At 34.5% G+C, this 17,775-nt stretch overlaps 2 protein-coding genes across 2 annotated transcripts in view; one reads left to right on the top strand and one right to left on the bottom strand.

The window, feature by feature from the left end:
- The window catches only part of LOC130449307 (flotillin-2), a 302,572-nt gene that overhangs the window by 134,579 nt on the left and 150,218 nt on the right, over window positions 1–17,775 (top strand). The gene's annotated exons all lie outside the window — the stretch shown is intronic.
- Window positions 5,995–16,300, bottom strand: LOC130449261 (glucose dehydrogenase [FAD, quinone]). The gene is made up of 8 exons (XM_056786969.1): window positions 15,963–16,300; window positions 15,051–15,207; window positions 13,489–13,739; window positions 12,981–13,424; window positions 12,777–12,920; window positions 12,478–12,718; window positions 7,010–7,313; window positions 5,995–6,299 (listed from the first exon to the last, which is right to left on the bottom strand). Exons 1-8 carry the CDS (start codon window positions 16,153–16,155, stop codon window positions 6,075–6,077), a joined length of 1,959 nt encoding a protein of 652 aa, XP_056642947.1. The 5' UTR covers window positions 16,156–16,300; the 3' UTR covers window positions 5,995–6,074.

Genomic DNA, 17,775 nt, shown 5'->3' with positions numbered 1-17,775 from the left:
TCAAAAATTTTACTGTGTGTTCTCATAACATTTATAAATATACCTTCAAAATTTTAAGACGATTGATTCACTATTTTTATTCCAAAAATTGCCTTTTTTAGGCTGTCACACTAGGTGTACCCCTGAAGGTTCAACTAAAAACATGGAAAAAATTTTTCTCGATCAGTCGAACGTTCGTCTAAATTTTCCATCCACTATCGAACTCCTCAGCTCTAAAGCCCACTATGAACTTTGGCATCGTTAAGAACACAGCTGAACTTCGCCTGATTTCAGGCTTTCCAATTTTAAAATTTCTCTAGTTCTACTTTGTCCAACTACTTTTTTCTGGAACGCCCTTAGTTTTTCTTATTTTTATCATGTTTTATTCTTTATGAAGCTTACTCGACTCTAAATACAGCTCGTTCTTTTCCCTCTAAATCTCTACAGATTTTCATTAGGCACTATTAAAACTCGATTTAAAATTGTTTCATTTTGACTACCATAAGTTTATTTCAATATGTGTTCCAAGCAAAAGTTGACATTTCACCATTTTATTGTCTATTGAATCCATGCAGTATTCAATGGATCGTTAAACATACTTGTGCGGTTTTTCCCTCCCTATTTCATTAAGTCTGGTGGTAGCTTTCCATTTATTAAGTTTTTATATCAATTCTTATTTCTTCAAAAGTTGGTATTTCGCAATTTACATCACATTCTGTCTTGTTTCATGACAACGAAATTTTTCAAGCCAAAATCTTTTTTCTGTACTCATTATCAAACCATTCGTTTCATGGTGTCTTTTTCCCATTTCCCAAAATATCTTTTTCCAATATTCTCTGTCAAATGTCTCAAATAATTTTTTCTGAAAACCCTACATCGTTGGTCCACACAAAATCTCTCGTTAAAAAATAAATGAAGATTATTTTTACAAGTATATTAGATTTTTTGAGTAGCCTCCACTGTTTATAAGTCGAGTTGTCTAATCCCTAATACCATTAATTTTTTCCTATGTGCAAAAATTATTGTAATATTTCGAGTTAAGGCGGCAAACAAATTCGTTTTGTTTATGTAATCACTTTCTTCTAATTAATATTACCGAACCAGCACTGACTTATATCTTTGTGTCGTTATAGGTAGAACATATTGTGAAATGTGTGAAATGAATTGCTGCACATAAGTGGAGAAATTTTGGAAGTAGTGTTTTAACAAATTATCATTTTAATCACCACCACAATCAATATTTTCTTCTTTATGCAACCATTTATGTACCTTTTACGTAAAACTCTTTCAGTTTGAATTAACAAAAAAACTGAATTTGAGGTTATGTACTAGTTTAATTTCATTAAAAAATAACAAGGAATCGATAACTCCCTTAGTTTTGATGCTAGGAACTTTTGTAAAAAATAAAAATAAAGGTTTTATGAATCACTCAATAAATCGTGTGACTAACACACAGATGGCGATGCCATTGTCAAATCCTATATGACGTTTACGAAGTACCAACTTTCAAAAGACTATGTGTCAAATTTCGTGACATTTCGATTAGTCAGAAATAGTCATTTAAGTGAAGCTAGTTTTGTTATTTTCAAAACAATTTCTTGAGTTAATTTATCATTGCCTATTGATGAAAAAAAATATGTATAAGCTCAGTAATGGCTTCAAAAGTGTTATTCGGACTCTGATCTATCGAAAAGAACCATTTGTTATTGGTTGGTTGAAATTAAACGTGGTCGTACAGCCAGCGTTGATGGTGAAAGTTCTGGTCGTCCGATTGAGGTGGTTACTCCAGAGAACATCAAAAAAGTCCACAAATTGGTTAAATCTAATCGTAAAATGAAATTGCGTGAGATAGCTGAGGCCGTCAATATATCAGAAGGCAGTGTGTTCATATTTGACTATGAAAAAGCTTCCATCAAAGTGGTTGTCGCGTTTACTCATAGTCGATCCAAAACAACAAGGTGTTGATGATTCAGAGCAGTGTTTGGTCATGTTTACACGTGATAAATCTGATGGATCCATCACTTCACCCCGGAATCAAAACGATAAACATCTGAGTGGACTGCAGCTGATGAAACACGTCTGAAGCGTCCAAAGACACAATGCTCAGCTGGGAAGGTTATGGCTTCAGTATTTTGGGATGCATATGCAATATTGTTCATCAGCTATTTCCAAAAGGGAACGACAATCAATAGCGAATATTACATAGAATTATTTATTGGATCACATAAATGCAAAAATCGAGCTTTACCAAGACAATGCATCGATTCACAAATGGATGACAACGATGGTTAAATTGAACGAATTACACTTCTAACTGCTTCCTCATCCAGAGTATAGTTCAGATCTGTCCCCCAGTGACTACTGGCTATTCGGTGATCTTGAAAATATAGTCGCCGGTAAGAAATTCATTTCAAATGAAGAAGCAATTGCTCTTGAAGGAGATAACATTGATGAATAACTTATTGAGTAATGTTATAAGCTTTCCCGAAAAATGCTTTGATTTTTGGTTATTGTTTGTAGAAATTTTCCATTCTGGCGTTTGAAAATACCAATTAACTTCAGCTTAGCTTAAGCTTCAGTTTAACTCTCCTCATTTTTTTCTGTTAAATGAATATTTTTTTAGTTATTCGCGAGAAACTGTCTGAAAAAGTGATTTTTTTCCTGAAAATCAACAATTCCTCTCCAGAAAAGTATCGAATTTCTGGAAAAAACTTCATAGATCACAAGTTACTTGTAATTAATCGATTTATCGCACTTATTTTCGATAAAAAATTTATCACCCTGAAAAGGAAAGGCATTAATCACCAGGAAAGAAGCACCTCCAGCGTAGTCTTTGTAGTAAAATATAGTCTAGGGATAATTATCATTGACTGGACTGAATTTTTTGTTAGTGTCAATGACATCTTCCATCTTAAAATTTAAAGAACATCTTTTGCGATTTCTTTACCATGGAATTTTTCAGAACAATGAATTTGCTTGCATAACTTCAGACGTAACATAGATAATTATTTTTAGTCACTGTAGATGAAAATACCCATAAATAAAAGTACAATTTTTTTGAGGAACGTCTTCCTAAGAAAAATCAAACTTTTTAGAGCTGAATTTCTTATGGAAAAATACTACATTAATTAATTAAATTATTTGTTTTACAGTAAATGACCGCCTCCGTATATTATTTTCTTCAAATTATTACAACTAAATTCCGATGAGTCAGCTAGTCAACGATACTCTCAGCAAACAATGTATCAAATCCGGTAACTTGTCATAAAAATCATTTGATCGAAAGGGTGTCAAGATCATTAAGATTTCTATCCACTTGAAGTAAAAGCTATTATTAAAATTCACTATCATCCATTTAAAATATTTTAAAAAAGAGTATGGAAATCGAATGGAAAAATTCATTTGGTTGTATATTATGTACAGTGTGAATAATAGCATGATATTTAACAAAAGTCACCAGAGCTTAGCTTATGCTGATGGTGTGGCGTTAATAGCAAGAAATAGAAGAAAGCTAGAAGTAACTAAAATACAACTAATAAAATCAGGAGAAGACATAGGATTACACTTTAATAATGGAAATAAAAAATAAATGTGGATGTAAGAGAAAAAATTGGTAAAGTACATAAACATAATGGAAAGCTAATAGAACTCGAAGAAGTAGAAAACTTCATGTATTTGGATGTACTACTAGATAATAAATCCCAAGGAGAAAAAAAAATCGAACTAAAAATAACCAAAAGTAACAGTCATGCAAGGAGTCTTAGAGGAATATTAACATCCAAAGAGATATGCAATCCAAGAAAGTTCGAATTTATAAGATAATGTTGTGAAACTTGTATAATGATGAATAAAACTAAACGAATATTGGACATTTTTGGATGAAAGCAGACGGAGTTAGGATGGGAGGAAGATCAAACCATGGAATTCATAAGGCATCAATCAGCGCGTTTATAAAGACAAAAAGATTACTTAGAACGAATGGACGAAGACAGACTCTTGGAACGAGTTGCATGGAAGATACCAAAGGACAAGAGGGAAAGAGGTAGACCAAAAAAACGTTGGAGGGTAGCGGTGGAAGAAGATCTTAGAGAAAGAAACATCCAGAGCTGAAGAGAAAAAGGACCAAAAGAAATGGAGAGAAATTTTAAGGCTGTGGACTGAAATGGTCTGTATATAAGCCTATATACCTATGGAAAGCAAAAATAATGTTTGAATTATAAGACACGAACTAAGAATTTTCTCAAGAAGGAAAACAAAAGATAGATACTGCTAAGAAAGACAACAACAACCTTGGAGGAACTTGCATGCAATCTAAATCTAAAAGTAACTAGATTTTTTCTCTAAAACATAAATTTTCTATTTAAATAGTTTAATAGAAATAGCAACAAATCGTTAAAGTAGACTACGAATTTTGTAGATCATGATATAACCTATATTACAATCCGCGCTTTATTAAATGGTTTTGACTAAAATTTAGTCGAAAAGAAAACTAAATTCCACCCCTGCGAGTTGTTCACTCTACTTGAAAAATGTTCAAAGCAGTGCAAGAAGAAAAATCCCTGTAAAAAAAACAAAACAAGCCTCATCAATATCACAAACACCATACTGATAATGAGTTGCTCTATTTTGCGTTTCGCGGAAGAAACGCTTACCACAAAAGCTCTGTTCGGTATTTCGGTTATTATTGGGTCCTTGTAGTATACCTGAACAAAAAGATCCTGCGTGGGATATTGTGGTTACCAGGAAAACAATAAAAAAATAACCTAACAATCGATACATTGAGAAAAATGAAACAAGAAGCTCTACAACAGCTTATAATCTTCTACAAGGCCCAGATACGCCCATCTTGGATTATTGCCCGCACATTTGGGGTTCGGTTCCGAAGATGCTCGACTCAATACAGAAGAGAGCAATTCGACTTATAGAGGATTCAAAGTTGACCAGAAACTTGGACAACTTAGAGCATAGAACAAAGATCGTCGATCTGACTCTGGTTTACCACAAAAGCTCTGTTCGGTATTTCCGTTATTATTGGGTCCTTGTAGTATACCTGAACAAAAAGATCCTGCGTGGGATATTGTGGTTACCAGGAAAACAATAAAAAAATAACCTAACAATCGATACATTGAGAAAAATGAAACAAGAAGCTCTACAACAGCTTATAATCTTCTACAAGGCCCAGATACGCCCATCTTGGATTATTGCCCGCACATTTGGGGTTCGGTTCCGAAGATGCTCGACTCAATACAGAAGAGAGCAATTCGACTTATAGAGGATTCAAAGTTGACCAGAAACTTGGACAACTTAGAGCATAGAACAAAGATCGTCGATCTGACTCTGGTTTACCACAAAAGCTCTGTTCGGTATTTCCGTTATTATTGGGTCCTTGTAGTATACCTGAACAAAAAGATCCTGCGTGGGATATTGAGGTTACAAGGAAAACAATAAAAAACTAACCTAACAATCGATACATTAAGAAAAATGCAACAAGAAGCTCCTCTACAAGGCCCAGATTCGTCCATCTTTGGATTATTGCCCTCACATTTGGAATTCGGCTCCGAAGCATATCTTGAAGATGCTGGACTCAATACAGAAGAAAGCAATTCGACATATAGAGGATTCAGAGTTGACCAGTAACTTGGACAGCTTAGAGCATCGATCTGATTTTGTTTCACCAATACTACCACAGCAGATGTTCTTCCGAGCTGTGCAACATAATCCCACCTATATTGGTATCTACTCTACAGACGTGGAGCATGAACACCTCGTCAGCTACCAAGGCACGCCTTTCACAAACACAACAACATAAAGAAGTTCAAGATCAATATCGATCGGAATTTTCACACAGTGAAGGTATCACTAGATCTACTCGGGTGTAGAAGGGTTTTTCCTCTTTTGTTTCACGGAACATTTATTTTATTATTAGTATGATTCTGTTATCTTAATTCTTTATCAATTATTTCATAGATTGTTATTGTTAAGGATGCTCAGAGGACAACGATACAAACTCGTACACTCATAAGTATAATTTAATAAACATTAACAAATTATTTAGTTTTATACACAATCCGACTTTCCATTTTTATTCATTGACATCATGTGACATTACTACTATCATTATGGTAGACATAATTCAATTTAGCGTTATAAACAACTTCAAAATCTCTTTTTCTCCTCTTGGTAGTGGGTTGTAACCAGTAGGATTTGATCATATCGGCGCCTTTTTCACCAATCATTATAACTGGAGCATTGATGTTACCGTTAGTGATAAACGGCATTATGGAAGCGTCTATTACTCTCAAACCAGAAACCCCGTACACCTAAAACCACAAGAAAATATTACTAATCAAAACTGTTAATAGATAAATGACTAGTAGAACCCAGACGAGACTATCCTAGTTTATAACCTTGTACTAGTTTTTCGTGAAACGCGAAAATCGATACGAGGTAGAGTTGCAACGAGGCGAAGCGAGGAGACACGAACAAACCATTCGAGTTCCTTCTTATAGCTTTGTAGAGAGTCTAAAATGGGCTTTAAATGTAGTAAAACATTTGTCTTGTTGTGGTGGCTATCAACTTCTCTAACAAACAAATGCAAACATGATATTGCTGCAATGAATACATCTTTCTAATCACATCATTATGATCAATCTTTTGGTGATAAGAAGGCATTTGCATAAGGATAGTATGAAAAAAAAGCTTTTTAAGAAGTAAAACTTGAATGTATTAAATGCAAGTAATTGGGCAGTTTCGTTAAAGTAATCAATTTTTTGGTCTAAACGCACGCGTTCTTTGTCTTCTTATGGGGTTAGTCACTGGTAAAATACTCTACTTTTGTCGGTACATCAGTTTTGGTGTCTTTGAGTTAGCCATCAAATACCACAATTGAAAGGATCGACATTGAAATCACTTAAAAATGCTTAAATTAAATTAATGACATTTCGTTTGTAATCAAATAATAAGCGTGTTGGAGATTTAAACAGCAATTTGACAAAAAACATCACGGACCTTATAAAACAAGGATACTTACTTTCAATTCAGGATCCACAACAGCGTAAGGATCACTTGGCGGCCCCATTTTCGCCGTACAAGAATAGTGATAAATAGACAATGTGTATTGTCTTATATAGCACTCCCAATATTCATCAGTATATATTGGTAAATGTTTGCATTTGGGAGGTGGATTAGTCAAAAACCTGGATCCAAATCTTTTCATTGCTTCCGTTTGTCCGAAAGCTACAGCTGCTTTAGTTCCTTCTCTTAAGACGTTAACATCGTGAGGATGTGTGAGATAATTGTGATATAACAGAGGATAATCCAAAGGATTTTTGGATCTAAAATTTCAAAACTTAAAGTAAGACGTAATATTAAATCCATCATCAATGTTATGAAAATTGATAAATTCATATTTCATTGTGTGTTTCCGCGGGTGATAGTATGGGGTCATGACCCCCCCCCCATAAGTAGGAATATGTAAAAGTACGAATTATTTCACACCGTGGATTAAGGGAACCAATACCAAAAAATATTTTGAGAAGTAGAAGAATCTGACATAAGCTAATAAATATAAATAATCAAATCAAACTAGTCGAAAAAAGAACCAGGACTCGGTCTAGTGCTCTAGGAGTTTATTAAGTCTAAAGAATCAAATGTCGAATGTCGCATGTCGAATGTCGAACGTCGAATGTCGAATGTCGAATGTCAAATGTCAAATGTCGAATGTCGAATGTCGAATGTCGAATGTCGAATGTCGAATGTCAAATGTCAAATAAAACGTAATTAACTTCCCCCCTTCTTTGTCAAGTTCCTGGATCCGCCCTTGGGTTCAATATAATGTAGAATATAAGCTGTTCTTTTCAGGATACAGAAGTCCCTTTAAACGGATTTTTTACTATTGTCTACCCAAACAAAATTTTTCACATCTTGCATGCTTAAACATATTTCATTAAGGAAAGTAATAGATTCATTAGAACATCTGAATGATGATCATAAGCTTTTTGAAAGCTTTATATTTAAAGCGTGAAAACGTCTAATAAATTTCATTTGAATAATCTTCTGAAATTTCCAATATTGTCCTTCAAACGCAGGGTGAAGCAAAAAGTTGACCGAATTGTTTTGAAAGCTTATCGATTCCTAGATTCATACTTCCAATAATCCGATTTATCAGTTCGTAGTAGAATAATGGGCGATCAAGGGCCGTTAAGTAAATAGGCCTTCTAATAGGCCCCACTTGATATTAACAAACGCCGATTTCCTTAGCTAGAAAAGCCATTTTTTCACCACAATGGAAAAGAAAATATTATATTGTGCAACAAGTGGGAAAAGTACTTTTCTCACATGTTGTACACTATACTTTTTCTACAACTAATAAAATAAATAATAATAGTAGTAGTAAAATAATATTGAATGATTTGCAACGTTAATTTTATTTTTAATAGAATCTTCGATGTATCCTTCTGCCTCGGTACTGGATTACCATCCTACATGGCGCTTTAAGATTAATATGTCCCCTCCTGCATTTACTAAAATTGTTGCCGAAGAACGTCTGCAGCAGTGACCTTTGTATAGATAGGGGGTTTTCTAATTTTCAAAAAATTGCAATTGTCTTAGCTATAGTACTGAATTTGTCAATGCCAACTACCCGACTAGTACATTTTCCGTGTTGGTAATTTAAAAAGAAACGTTTTTCTGGTAAACCAATCGATCGAAGAGCAGCATATTTTTTATATATTCCATAAAATTATCCCGTTACAGTGAACGTTCTTGGCTTTTTAGTCGAATTTTTCAAGGAAAAATTAGATTATTACGGTAGGCATGACCTAGAAGAAAAATGGGGGGGCACATCATTTTTCACATGTTTTGAGACCTCCTGAACACGATTTTGATGGTTTTTCGAATGTCTGTAGTTTATATATATATATATATATATATATATATATATATATATATATATATATATATATATATATATCTCTCGAGCAATTGCTATGGGTCCGATTTGGGTCAAAATTAGCATACATGGCTTTTTTGGCGGCGGATTGATGTTATTAGAGTTTGGTTGAAAATAAATGAATATTTCGAGGGGTCGCAGTGCAAAAAAGTGGTTTTTGACCTTTGCTCACCTCGGCAGGTCAAACGAAAAGCGACTGAAAAATGAAATTTCACATGTAGGTTCAATTAGTTGCGAGATGATTTCCTGTCTAAGGTCGAAACTTTCCATCTCCACCCCTCTCCATTTTATGGCCATTTTTGTTATATTTTCTTATTTTTTGGCCAGAAAAAGTTTAACTAGAGGGTTCGAACTTCGCACGTAAGTAGGGGTGGTGTTGATGAATTGTGTTTCTCAAGTTCAAAGTATTCTTCTTCAGTTCTTTTAGCACAAAACGCCCGAAATCATTTTGATCGTTGTAATTGTTAAACTGGACCGCCTCCTATTTAATGAATAATACGAGTATGATCGTTGCTAGGGTGATTTTTTTTACTTTCCATTTTCGAAATTTCTTGTCATTATGACAATTTTTTCTTTGTTGTCAATTGGAATTGAACAAGAGGGTTCGAGACCACCGGGTCTATTGAAATTATGAATTTTCATTCGAGAGAAAGAGTTAACTTGTGAAATGAAAAGTTATTGAGGAATAGCAAATTTTCCATATAAAGAAATAAGATTGAGAATTGATATCATTTCCAAGAAATTCATTTTATGGAAAGATTTGTTTGTGTATTAGTTAAATTCTTCATTCGACGAAAAATTCGACTTTCGTGATGGAGCTCTGCTGCTTTGTTTTCGTGTTATATAATTTCACAAGTAAAGCTGAATTTAAATCCTCTAAATTAACTAAATATTAAAATCTTATAAAAAAATTCTTGCCACCCGAGATCCAAGCGGACACACTATAATCCACTGTACCATTGACCATTGATTTAAATGTATTTGCTAAAAGTACAAATGAATTTTTAATGATTATTTGATTATTTTTATCTACTGAAAAACCCACTAATTAGAAAAATCTATGTTAATTCAACGAAAAAATAAAATAAAATTCTGAAAATAGTTCCTTCTAAATAAATTTTCTTTTATTAGTAGATATTTCTTGTATTTGCAATATCTGCAATTAGACTGCTGTCAATATGTTTGATTTTTGTGGGGACGTAATTATAGGACTTTTCATCTATTTAAAAATAAACGTAATTTCTGATACGTGGATATATCAATGTTATTTTTTATTATGGGTAGTACTTCGCAACATTGAATAATGTGACCAAAGTGTAGACGCCTTTAAAGTTTTCGACATTTAACATTTGTCGACAAATGCTTACCATTTTTTAAGAAAATGAAAATTTGATATTGTTAATGAGAGACGAAGCCCATTTTCATCTTAATGGCTTCGACAACAAACAAAATTGCCGGTATTGGGCAGAAAGAAACCCACATCAGCTTCACGAGAGCCCAAATGTGACTGTCTGGTGTGCTGCAAAGAATTGAGGCCAAAGACTACAACAATGTATTGCCCAAAATGGACATAACTCGCCGGACATAATTTTTCGTAACAAAAAAGTAACAAATGCTGTGATTTAACGAGGGTTTCTGTACTAATAAAACTTTTTTAAAGTAAATATTCAATTCAATTCAAAACATCCGGTTCCCATGAATGACCCTGTATAATATCATAGTTGTGCCAACTATTTAAAGTTAATTATTTTTCACAGTGAGAGCAATATGTAGTTAGTTAGCTATGAGAAATACGTCACTTTTCATAGCAGTTGTAGAAAAACTAATTTTTCTACGACCGTGCGTTTTAACCCACTTTCCCGCACGCATTTTAATTTTGAAAGTGACATTCCTCAAAGGAGAAACAACTATCAAACCACCCGGGTTTGATATCAGTTGCTATGACAACCCAAGCGTGTAATTGTTACTAAAACGTCAAAGTTGTTCAAAACGTCTTGGAAGTGACCGAATAAGAACAATCTTCTTCTAAATTAAACCACATTAAACCGAATCCGATACAATAATATTGATTGATTCATCCGACGAAGAAATTCCCGAAGCCATTTTGAAGGCTGCAAATGAAGCTAATTCCGAGCTGTTACCTGCCAAAACCAGACTAAGGTATGAGAAGCAATACGACCATTTTGTTACATGGTGTAAGGAGAAAGGGGCCAAATCTTATAAGGAAGAGGTATTTTTGGCGTATTTTTCAGAACTAAGTAAGGTTTTGAAATCTAATACATTATGGTCCCGCTATTCGATGGTAAAAAGTTTAGTAAAAATAAAACAAAATTTGGATATAGGAAACTTCCATAATCTAACGTCGTTTCTTAAACAAAAAAATATTGATTTTCGAGCACAGAAAGCACAAGTTTTGCCAAAGAAGATATATCCAGGGTTATGCTAGCTCCCGATGAAGTATACCTGATGATTAAAGTGAGTATCATTTTTGCACTGGCTGGCGCTCTCCGCAGATCCAAGCTTGTAAATATCACTGTCGACGACATTCAAGATGAAGGCAACCTAATTGTTGTGAAAATTTCTGATTCCAAAAATCATTCGTAGCATATTTACGCCTACCTAATCCGGAACGTTAGACAGGACACAGTTTCAGACGTTCTTCGGCAACGTTCCTAGCAGACTCCGGCGAAGAAATAACCAACCTAAAGTGCCTCGGTGTCTGGAAGTCTACTACTGTCGCTGAAGACTATTTAGAGGACTCCGAGAATCAGGAAAAAAAAATATCAAATAAAATTCTCTGTACTACAAATGACTTAAAACCGTTGCTGTCACCGTCATCGTCATCTTTATGCGACCTGCAACAGATGCCATCCTCATCGACGTCATCTACCTTCCAGATGGAACCAAATAACTCCACTGGACTGGCAATTCTTACTAGTCTAAAGAATGCAACAAATTGTGTTTTCAATATTAATATTTATAATAATTAGTAGTTTTAAGTTAAAGTTTTGTATATTATTATGTTTGTTGGAATAAAATAATTTTAGAAAAATGGGTTGGTATTATTTTTTGTATATACGGTCGTAGAAAAAATAATGTTCCTAACTCATGCGTAAAGTACCTTTCCCGCACTTGACCGCTTGCCCGAACTCCGCTTCGCGTCGTTCGGGACAACTGCAATCGCGTGCGTTCCGCACTTGTTAGGAAAATAACTATTTTGATCAAATTGATATCGAAAAAACCGATTCGATTTTAAGAAGTTGAATTATTAACCAAATTTGAATAGGAAAAGTCAAAATTTGACCATATTCAAACTACTACTACCACCAATTGTTGTCAAAACTGAAACCAAAAGCTCTATATTTGATAAAACTGAGATAGAAAAAAACAATTTTTATAATTGGAACAGCTACATTTTGAGTAAATTAAAATTGACTTTTTTGAGACTCTCGTGCAAGATTTGGAACAAAAATCTCCTCTTGTTTCGCAATTTTTCAAGACATTCTCACAAACGGAAATATTGTGAGCAAAACTATTAGTAATCTCACCTTAATTTGATCTCACCCCTACTTTTCGGTCTAAGCATCATAGCGAAAATACCGAAGGTATCTTTATAATTAATTTCCTCATAAACGGCTTTATAGAATTCATCCGTCAATCCATGCGCTTTCTTAACTTGAGTACCACCATCTGCAGCGGTTGTCGTGCTAGTCAACATGAATTCCATATCTGGCCAATCGTCGGATTTATTAGCATATTTCGTTGGAATAAACCCTACAGTTTCCAAACCTATCATCAAATGTAAATTAATATCCTATATTCAATAATAATAATAAAAAGATATTACCTATAGAAGATGTGAGGGGTCCATCTTCTTTAATAGCATACCTAGCAGCGGTATTTAGATTGACTAATCTATTTATAACTAAACTTATGGGATGGTCTATCAAAAATGTTACCACCGACGCTATATGATCTTGTAGATTTTGTCCTGAATATATTACGAAGATAATTAAAGTTTGTAATATATAAAATTATAAAAATAACTCACCCACTCCCGGTGAATCATGTATTACTCTTATTCCCTTATCCTGTAGATGTTTTGCAGGACCGATCCCGCTCAACATCAACAACTGCGGAGAATTAATAGCACCTCCCGAAACAATTACTTCTTTTTTGGCCAATACGGTTTGTTTTTGTCCGTTTTTTATATATTCAACCCCGTAAGCTCGTCGTGTATCGGGGTCGATTAAAATTTTAGTAACGTGACTGTACATGGAAATATGCAGGTTTCTTCTAAGTCTTATCGGTCTGAGGAAAGCTTTGGCTGTACTACAACGAGAAGCTCGTCGCATGGTGAATTGGTACAAAGCAAAACCGGTTTGTTTGTCGCCGTTTATATCACGAATGTCGTAGCCCATTTCTTGACCCGCTTCGAGAAAAGCCACCCCTAATGGTGTGTTGTAGGGGTTATCTTGAACTGTTAAATAACCTCCTAAAAAATAAAATATGAAAATTAGATATAATTTAGAAGGAATTGATAATTTTTTACACGTTACCCACTGAATGATGTCTTTTGTTTCTAGCTAAATAAGGATTCCTTTGATCTTGACTTTTCTTGAAATAAGGCAAGATTTCCTCGTACGACCAACCGTAGTTACCGTGAGCTGACCATCTATCGAAATCTCTTCTATTTCCTCTTACGTATAGCATAGTGTTTAAAACACTTGATCCGCCTAGTACTTTACCTCGTGTCCAGCTACATCTGTTTTCGATCATAGCTTGGCAAGCTGTATCTTGTGCTTCTGTCCTTTATAATAAATGCATATTTCGTAATTATATTTGAAAATATAAAACAATAACTAATATTTTGTTAAACTTCCACATTTACACCTATCACAGCATGCTTTTAACCAATAAATAGTCAATAGTTTTTATAAATAACTCAATAGTATTTCTTCTAGCTTGATGCGATCCCTAATCATCATTATCATCAATAATAATGAACTAATGGAATCAAATGTAGCAGCACTACGTACGAGGATTTATTGATATGAATAAATGATGAAAAATTGAACTGCAAGCTTCAAAAGAGGTAAATTTTCCATTGAAGATGATGACCAATCGGAAAGGCGGCCAGTTTCTGTGTCTGTCCCCGAAAATGGATATCCGAAGCACTGAACTCGTTCGTTCAGTGCTTCAGTTCACGTCAATTTGGACAATTGGAAAATTGCTGCAAACTGGATATTTATTATTTCAAATATTTGAATGTTGACCAAAAGCGTGCAAGGGTAGAAGCATCGCGTTCGATCTGTGCTCGATTTGAAAACGATTTAGACTTCTTAAACCGAATTGTGACTATGTATGAGACTTGGGTACATTTCTACGATCCAGAAATAAAGCAACAATCGAAGAATGGCGACACTCTGGTTCTCCAAGACCTAAGTTTCGTGTCCAAAAATCTGCTGGAAAAGCTCTTGCAGTTTTTTGGGATTACCATGGAGTAATCATTATTGATTTATTGGATAAGAGTATAACAATAACTGGAGTAGTAGAAAGCTATCTAAAGGTGTTTTGTTTTTGCAGGACAACGCCCCTGCATACAAATCTCATGTTGCCATCCAAAAAATTCGTGTTTTAGGGTTTGGATTACTAGAACAACCCCATTATTCACCAGATTTGGCTCCGTCCGACTATCATCTCTTTCCTCAACTGAAAAAAAACTTAAAGGGCCGTAACTTTTGTTTCAACGAGGAGATAATAAAAGCTGTGGAGGTCTGGTTTGCAGAAAAAACATTTTTCTTGAGGTCTAGGTCTAGAGACGTTGCAAGTTCGCTGTAATAAATGTATCCAATTAAGAGGAGAATATGTTGAGTAATAAAATATTTTGACATTGAAACTTTGTTTGGTTCTATACCAGGCTAAGAATTTTTCAATATATCCTCGTAGATGCCGCTACTGGTATTAAAACCATATAATAAACAGTTAGCCCCAACCTTCAAAAGTTTATAAATTGTACAGCTGTCTGTGGCTACTCCATAATATGAAATTGTATGAATTCTGTACCGGTTTATCCTTATTAAATAAATATAGTATCTATATTTTTATAAACGTCACTTACTTGTATCCCCAATCTAATTTACTCTTGTGTAAATATAAACTGAGTATTGGTACGTCTGAAATATCGGTTTCTTGTCCACCAGCTTCCATAAGCAGAACCTTCCATCCGCTTATTTCTGTCAAACGATTAGCCAGAACGGATCCTGCTGAACCAGCCCCTAAAACAATCAAACGTAAAAACTTTTTTATTTTCACTAGAAATATGCCCGGAAGAGTAAAGGAAAGCTCTTTAAAGTAGCTCTTCACATAGTACATGCAGACACATGTATTAGAATCATTCTAACAACGCGGGATCTCGTTGGTATCAAGTTAGTTTTCTCGTTGTCCATTCACAGAATTTATTTTTCGGTAATAATGGAGGAAATGTTAGTTAGTTAAAGAAAAGTTCTTTTCGAGTAACGTTGATTATTATGCTCTAAATGTCATCACCAGATTCACAAAAATTGCATGTAATTACACCACACCTAGTTCATACAGACATTTGTCTCAGACTCTTTCAAACAGTGCAAGATCTCGTTGGTATCAAGTTAGTTTCTTCATTGTCCATGTAGGTGGTATCTATTCTGTGTCATCTGTGCCCAAAAATTCAATTTCTTGAGAATAGTAGAGGATATGTTAGTAGGTAACAGGTAATGGAAGCTCTTTCCGAGATTTAACAACCAGATTCTCTCTTAAAGGGAATAGATTTGGAGGTATTCGCTCTGATGCACCAGGTCGAGTTTATTGATATGGTACTGAAGACGTCTGGAGGCGGTAACAGCGTGGCTAGAATAGTTGACATATAGGTCCTAGCATGGTGCCTTGTGGTATCCCAGATTTTATCGGTGTTTGTGATTTTCTATACTTCACTTGAAATTGCCTCTATTTCAGATAAATATCATTTTATTCATATTGATGTACTCGAATAACTTACCAATTATTATAAAATCGTAGGAAGCATCTAAAATTTTTCTATCGACATTTCTGTTTTCGGGATCGAATTGGTCATAATGAAAATACGTTACGGCGGCTATGAGAAATGGCAATACTGCTATCTTTCCAACTCCTATTAGCGCTACTCCAGCTTTTATAGCAGTTCCAATTGTACTTAAAGCGATTACAGCCATTTTAGATTATGGTACTGACTTAGATTTTATATAGTTACAACGTTTCAAGCTCGTAGATAATAATCCTTCTTGATTTAAATATTATATTCTTTGGAATTCAAATTGAACTTTGATGGCACTAAATATTAGTTGACTAGTGAAGAATCTTATGGCAGAACGTTTTTATATTAACTTGCTAATAATTTTATTTTCGTACGTATCGACATCATTCTTTTTAATATGTGTTTGCCATTGGATTATCATAAAATCATAACCTGAAACAAAAAACTTGTAAACTTATAGCCCCCAGATTTGAAAGCTTGTACCAACGCTGGGAAACCCGGCCTTGGCAAACCAATAATGATCCAAGCCTGGTTGAAGTCTGGATAACCCGACATCGACCATCACCAGGCTTGGCAGAACTCTGAATAACTATATAAAGTTTTATTCTAATATCTTATCAATAATAGATATTTTTATGTACATTAATTAGTAGAGTGCATTGAAAAAATTGATCATAAACTATATTTTTATTAACAATATATTAAAAAGCTATTTTTACAAGCAACCAACCTGGCCCAGGACTGCTGAACAGTCCTTGATTTATCCAGGTAAACAGGCCTTGTCTAGGCTTGCAAACCAAGCGAGGGACTTCCCAGTTATCATCCCAGAGTCTCACCAAGTCTGGGCCAATAATTACTTCCAAGTAATTGAATTACAGTTGTACAAACTTGATCCAAGTCTGGGCCTATACTGCGCCCATTGTAATATCCTATCAGGGTAAGGACATATCTCACAATTTCGGATTGTTTGCCATTGGAAACCTTTTTGTGCAATTTGGGAATTCTCTGCTTTCTGCCTTCCCACAAAAATTCAATCGGTTTGAGGTCGGGCGACTATGACGGCCTAATCATCACTTTTCTCAATCCTTTTCACTGTAGAAATACTCAAAATCAGATTTATTGAACGAAGCTGCTATATCTGGACCCGTAAGTCGTCGATCGCGTTTATCTTCAACGGTTGGCTTTTTCCAGACCGCCCTGAAGGTTTTCTATCGCTCTTAGTAGATGCCTATTCAAGCCCTCCTATATCAGGGCCAGTTCCAACAAACCTTCCTAAGCAAATTTTCCTTATCATACCTAAAAATTTTCCAACGAATTTCTCTCTCTGCCTATTTGTTCGCGTTGTAGTTAAGATCTTTCTAATTTGGCGGCTTTTGGGAATAGTATTTCCACTCAAAATTTAATTTTGGTGTATCAAAACCAGATAACTACATCTCTAGGATTAGTAAAAACTAATTTTTTATTGAAGCAACCTCAATGGTTGTCCATTGGGGATACGGTATTCGTATTTAAAATAATGAGCGATGAGGATACACATTTTTTACTATTTTGCCGGCAACGTTGTGATGAAATTTGATATAAATATGTTTTGGAGGCTTATAAATTCGATTATTTTGTTGTTATAACTATGCAGGGCGCTAATTGCACGGTGATTAATATTGAAAATGACCTTTTTAAGGTTACATGTATTTATTAAAATTACCACTTAATCGGGACTACCGTTTTTTCAACACCAAAATTTTTTATTCCTGTTTCCCAATCTCTTTCAGTTTCTCTTATTGTCCCATGGTTATCTAGT

The sequence above is a fragment of the Diorhabda sublineata genome, chromosome 1 (assembly GCF_026230105.1).
Source record: "Diorhabda sublineata isolate icDioSubl1.1 chromosome 1, icDioSubl1.1, whole genome shotgun sequence".
Classification (NCBI taxonomy): Eukaryota; Metazoa; Arthropoda; class Insecta; order Coleoptera; family Chrysomelidae; genus Diorhabda; species Diorhabda sublineata.
This window is presented reverse-complemented; position numbering and strand designations above follow the sequence as displayed.

What these genes read in the sequence shown, in the direction of transcription:
- LOC130449261 (XM_056786969.1), bottom strand. Translation starts at nt 16,155, where the DNA reads ATGGCTGTAATCGCTTTAAGTACAATTGGAACTGCTATAAAAGCTGGA. An exon ending in CAAAAGACATCATTCAGTGG is followed by an intron (nt 13,425 to 13,488) that starts GTAACGTGTAAA and finishes TTTATTTTTTAG; the next exon opens with GAGGTTATTTAACAGTTCAA. An exon ending in ACATGATTCACCGGGAGTGG is followed by an intron (nt 12,921 to 12,980) that starts GTGAGTTATTTT and finishes TAATATATTCAG; the next exon opens with GACAAAATCTACAAGATCAT.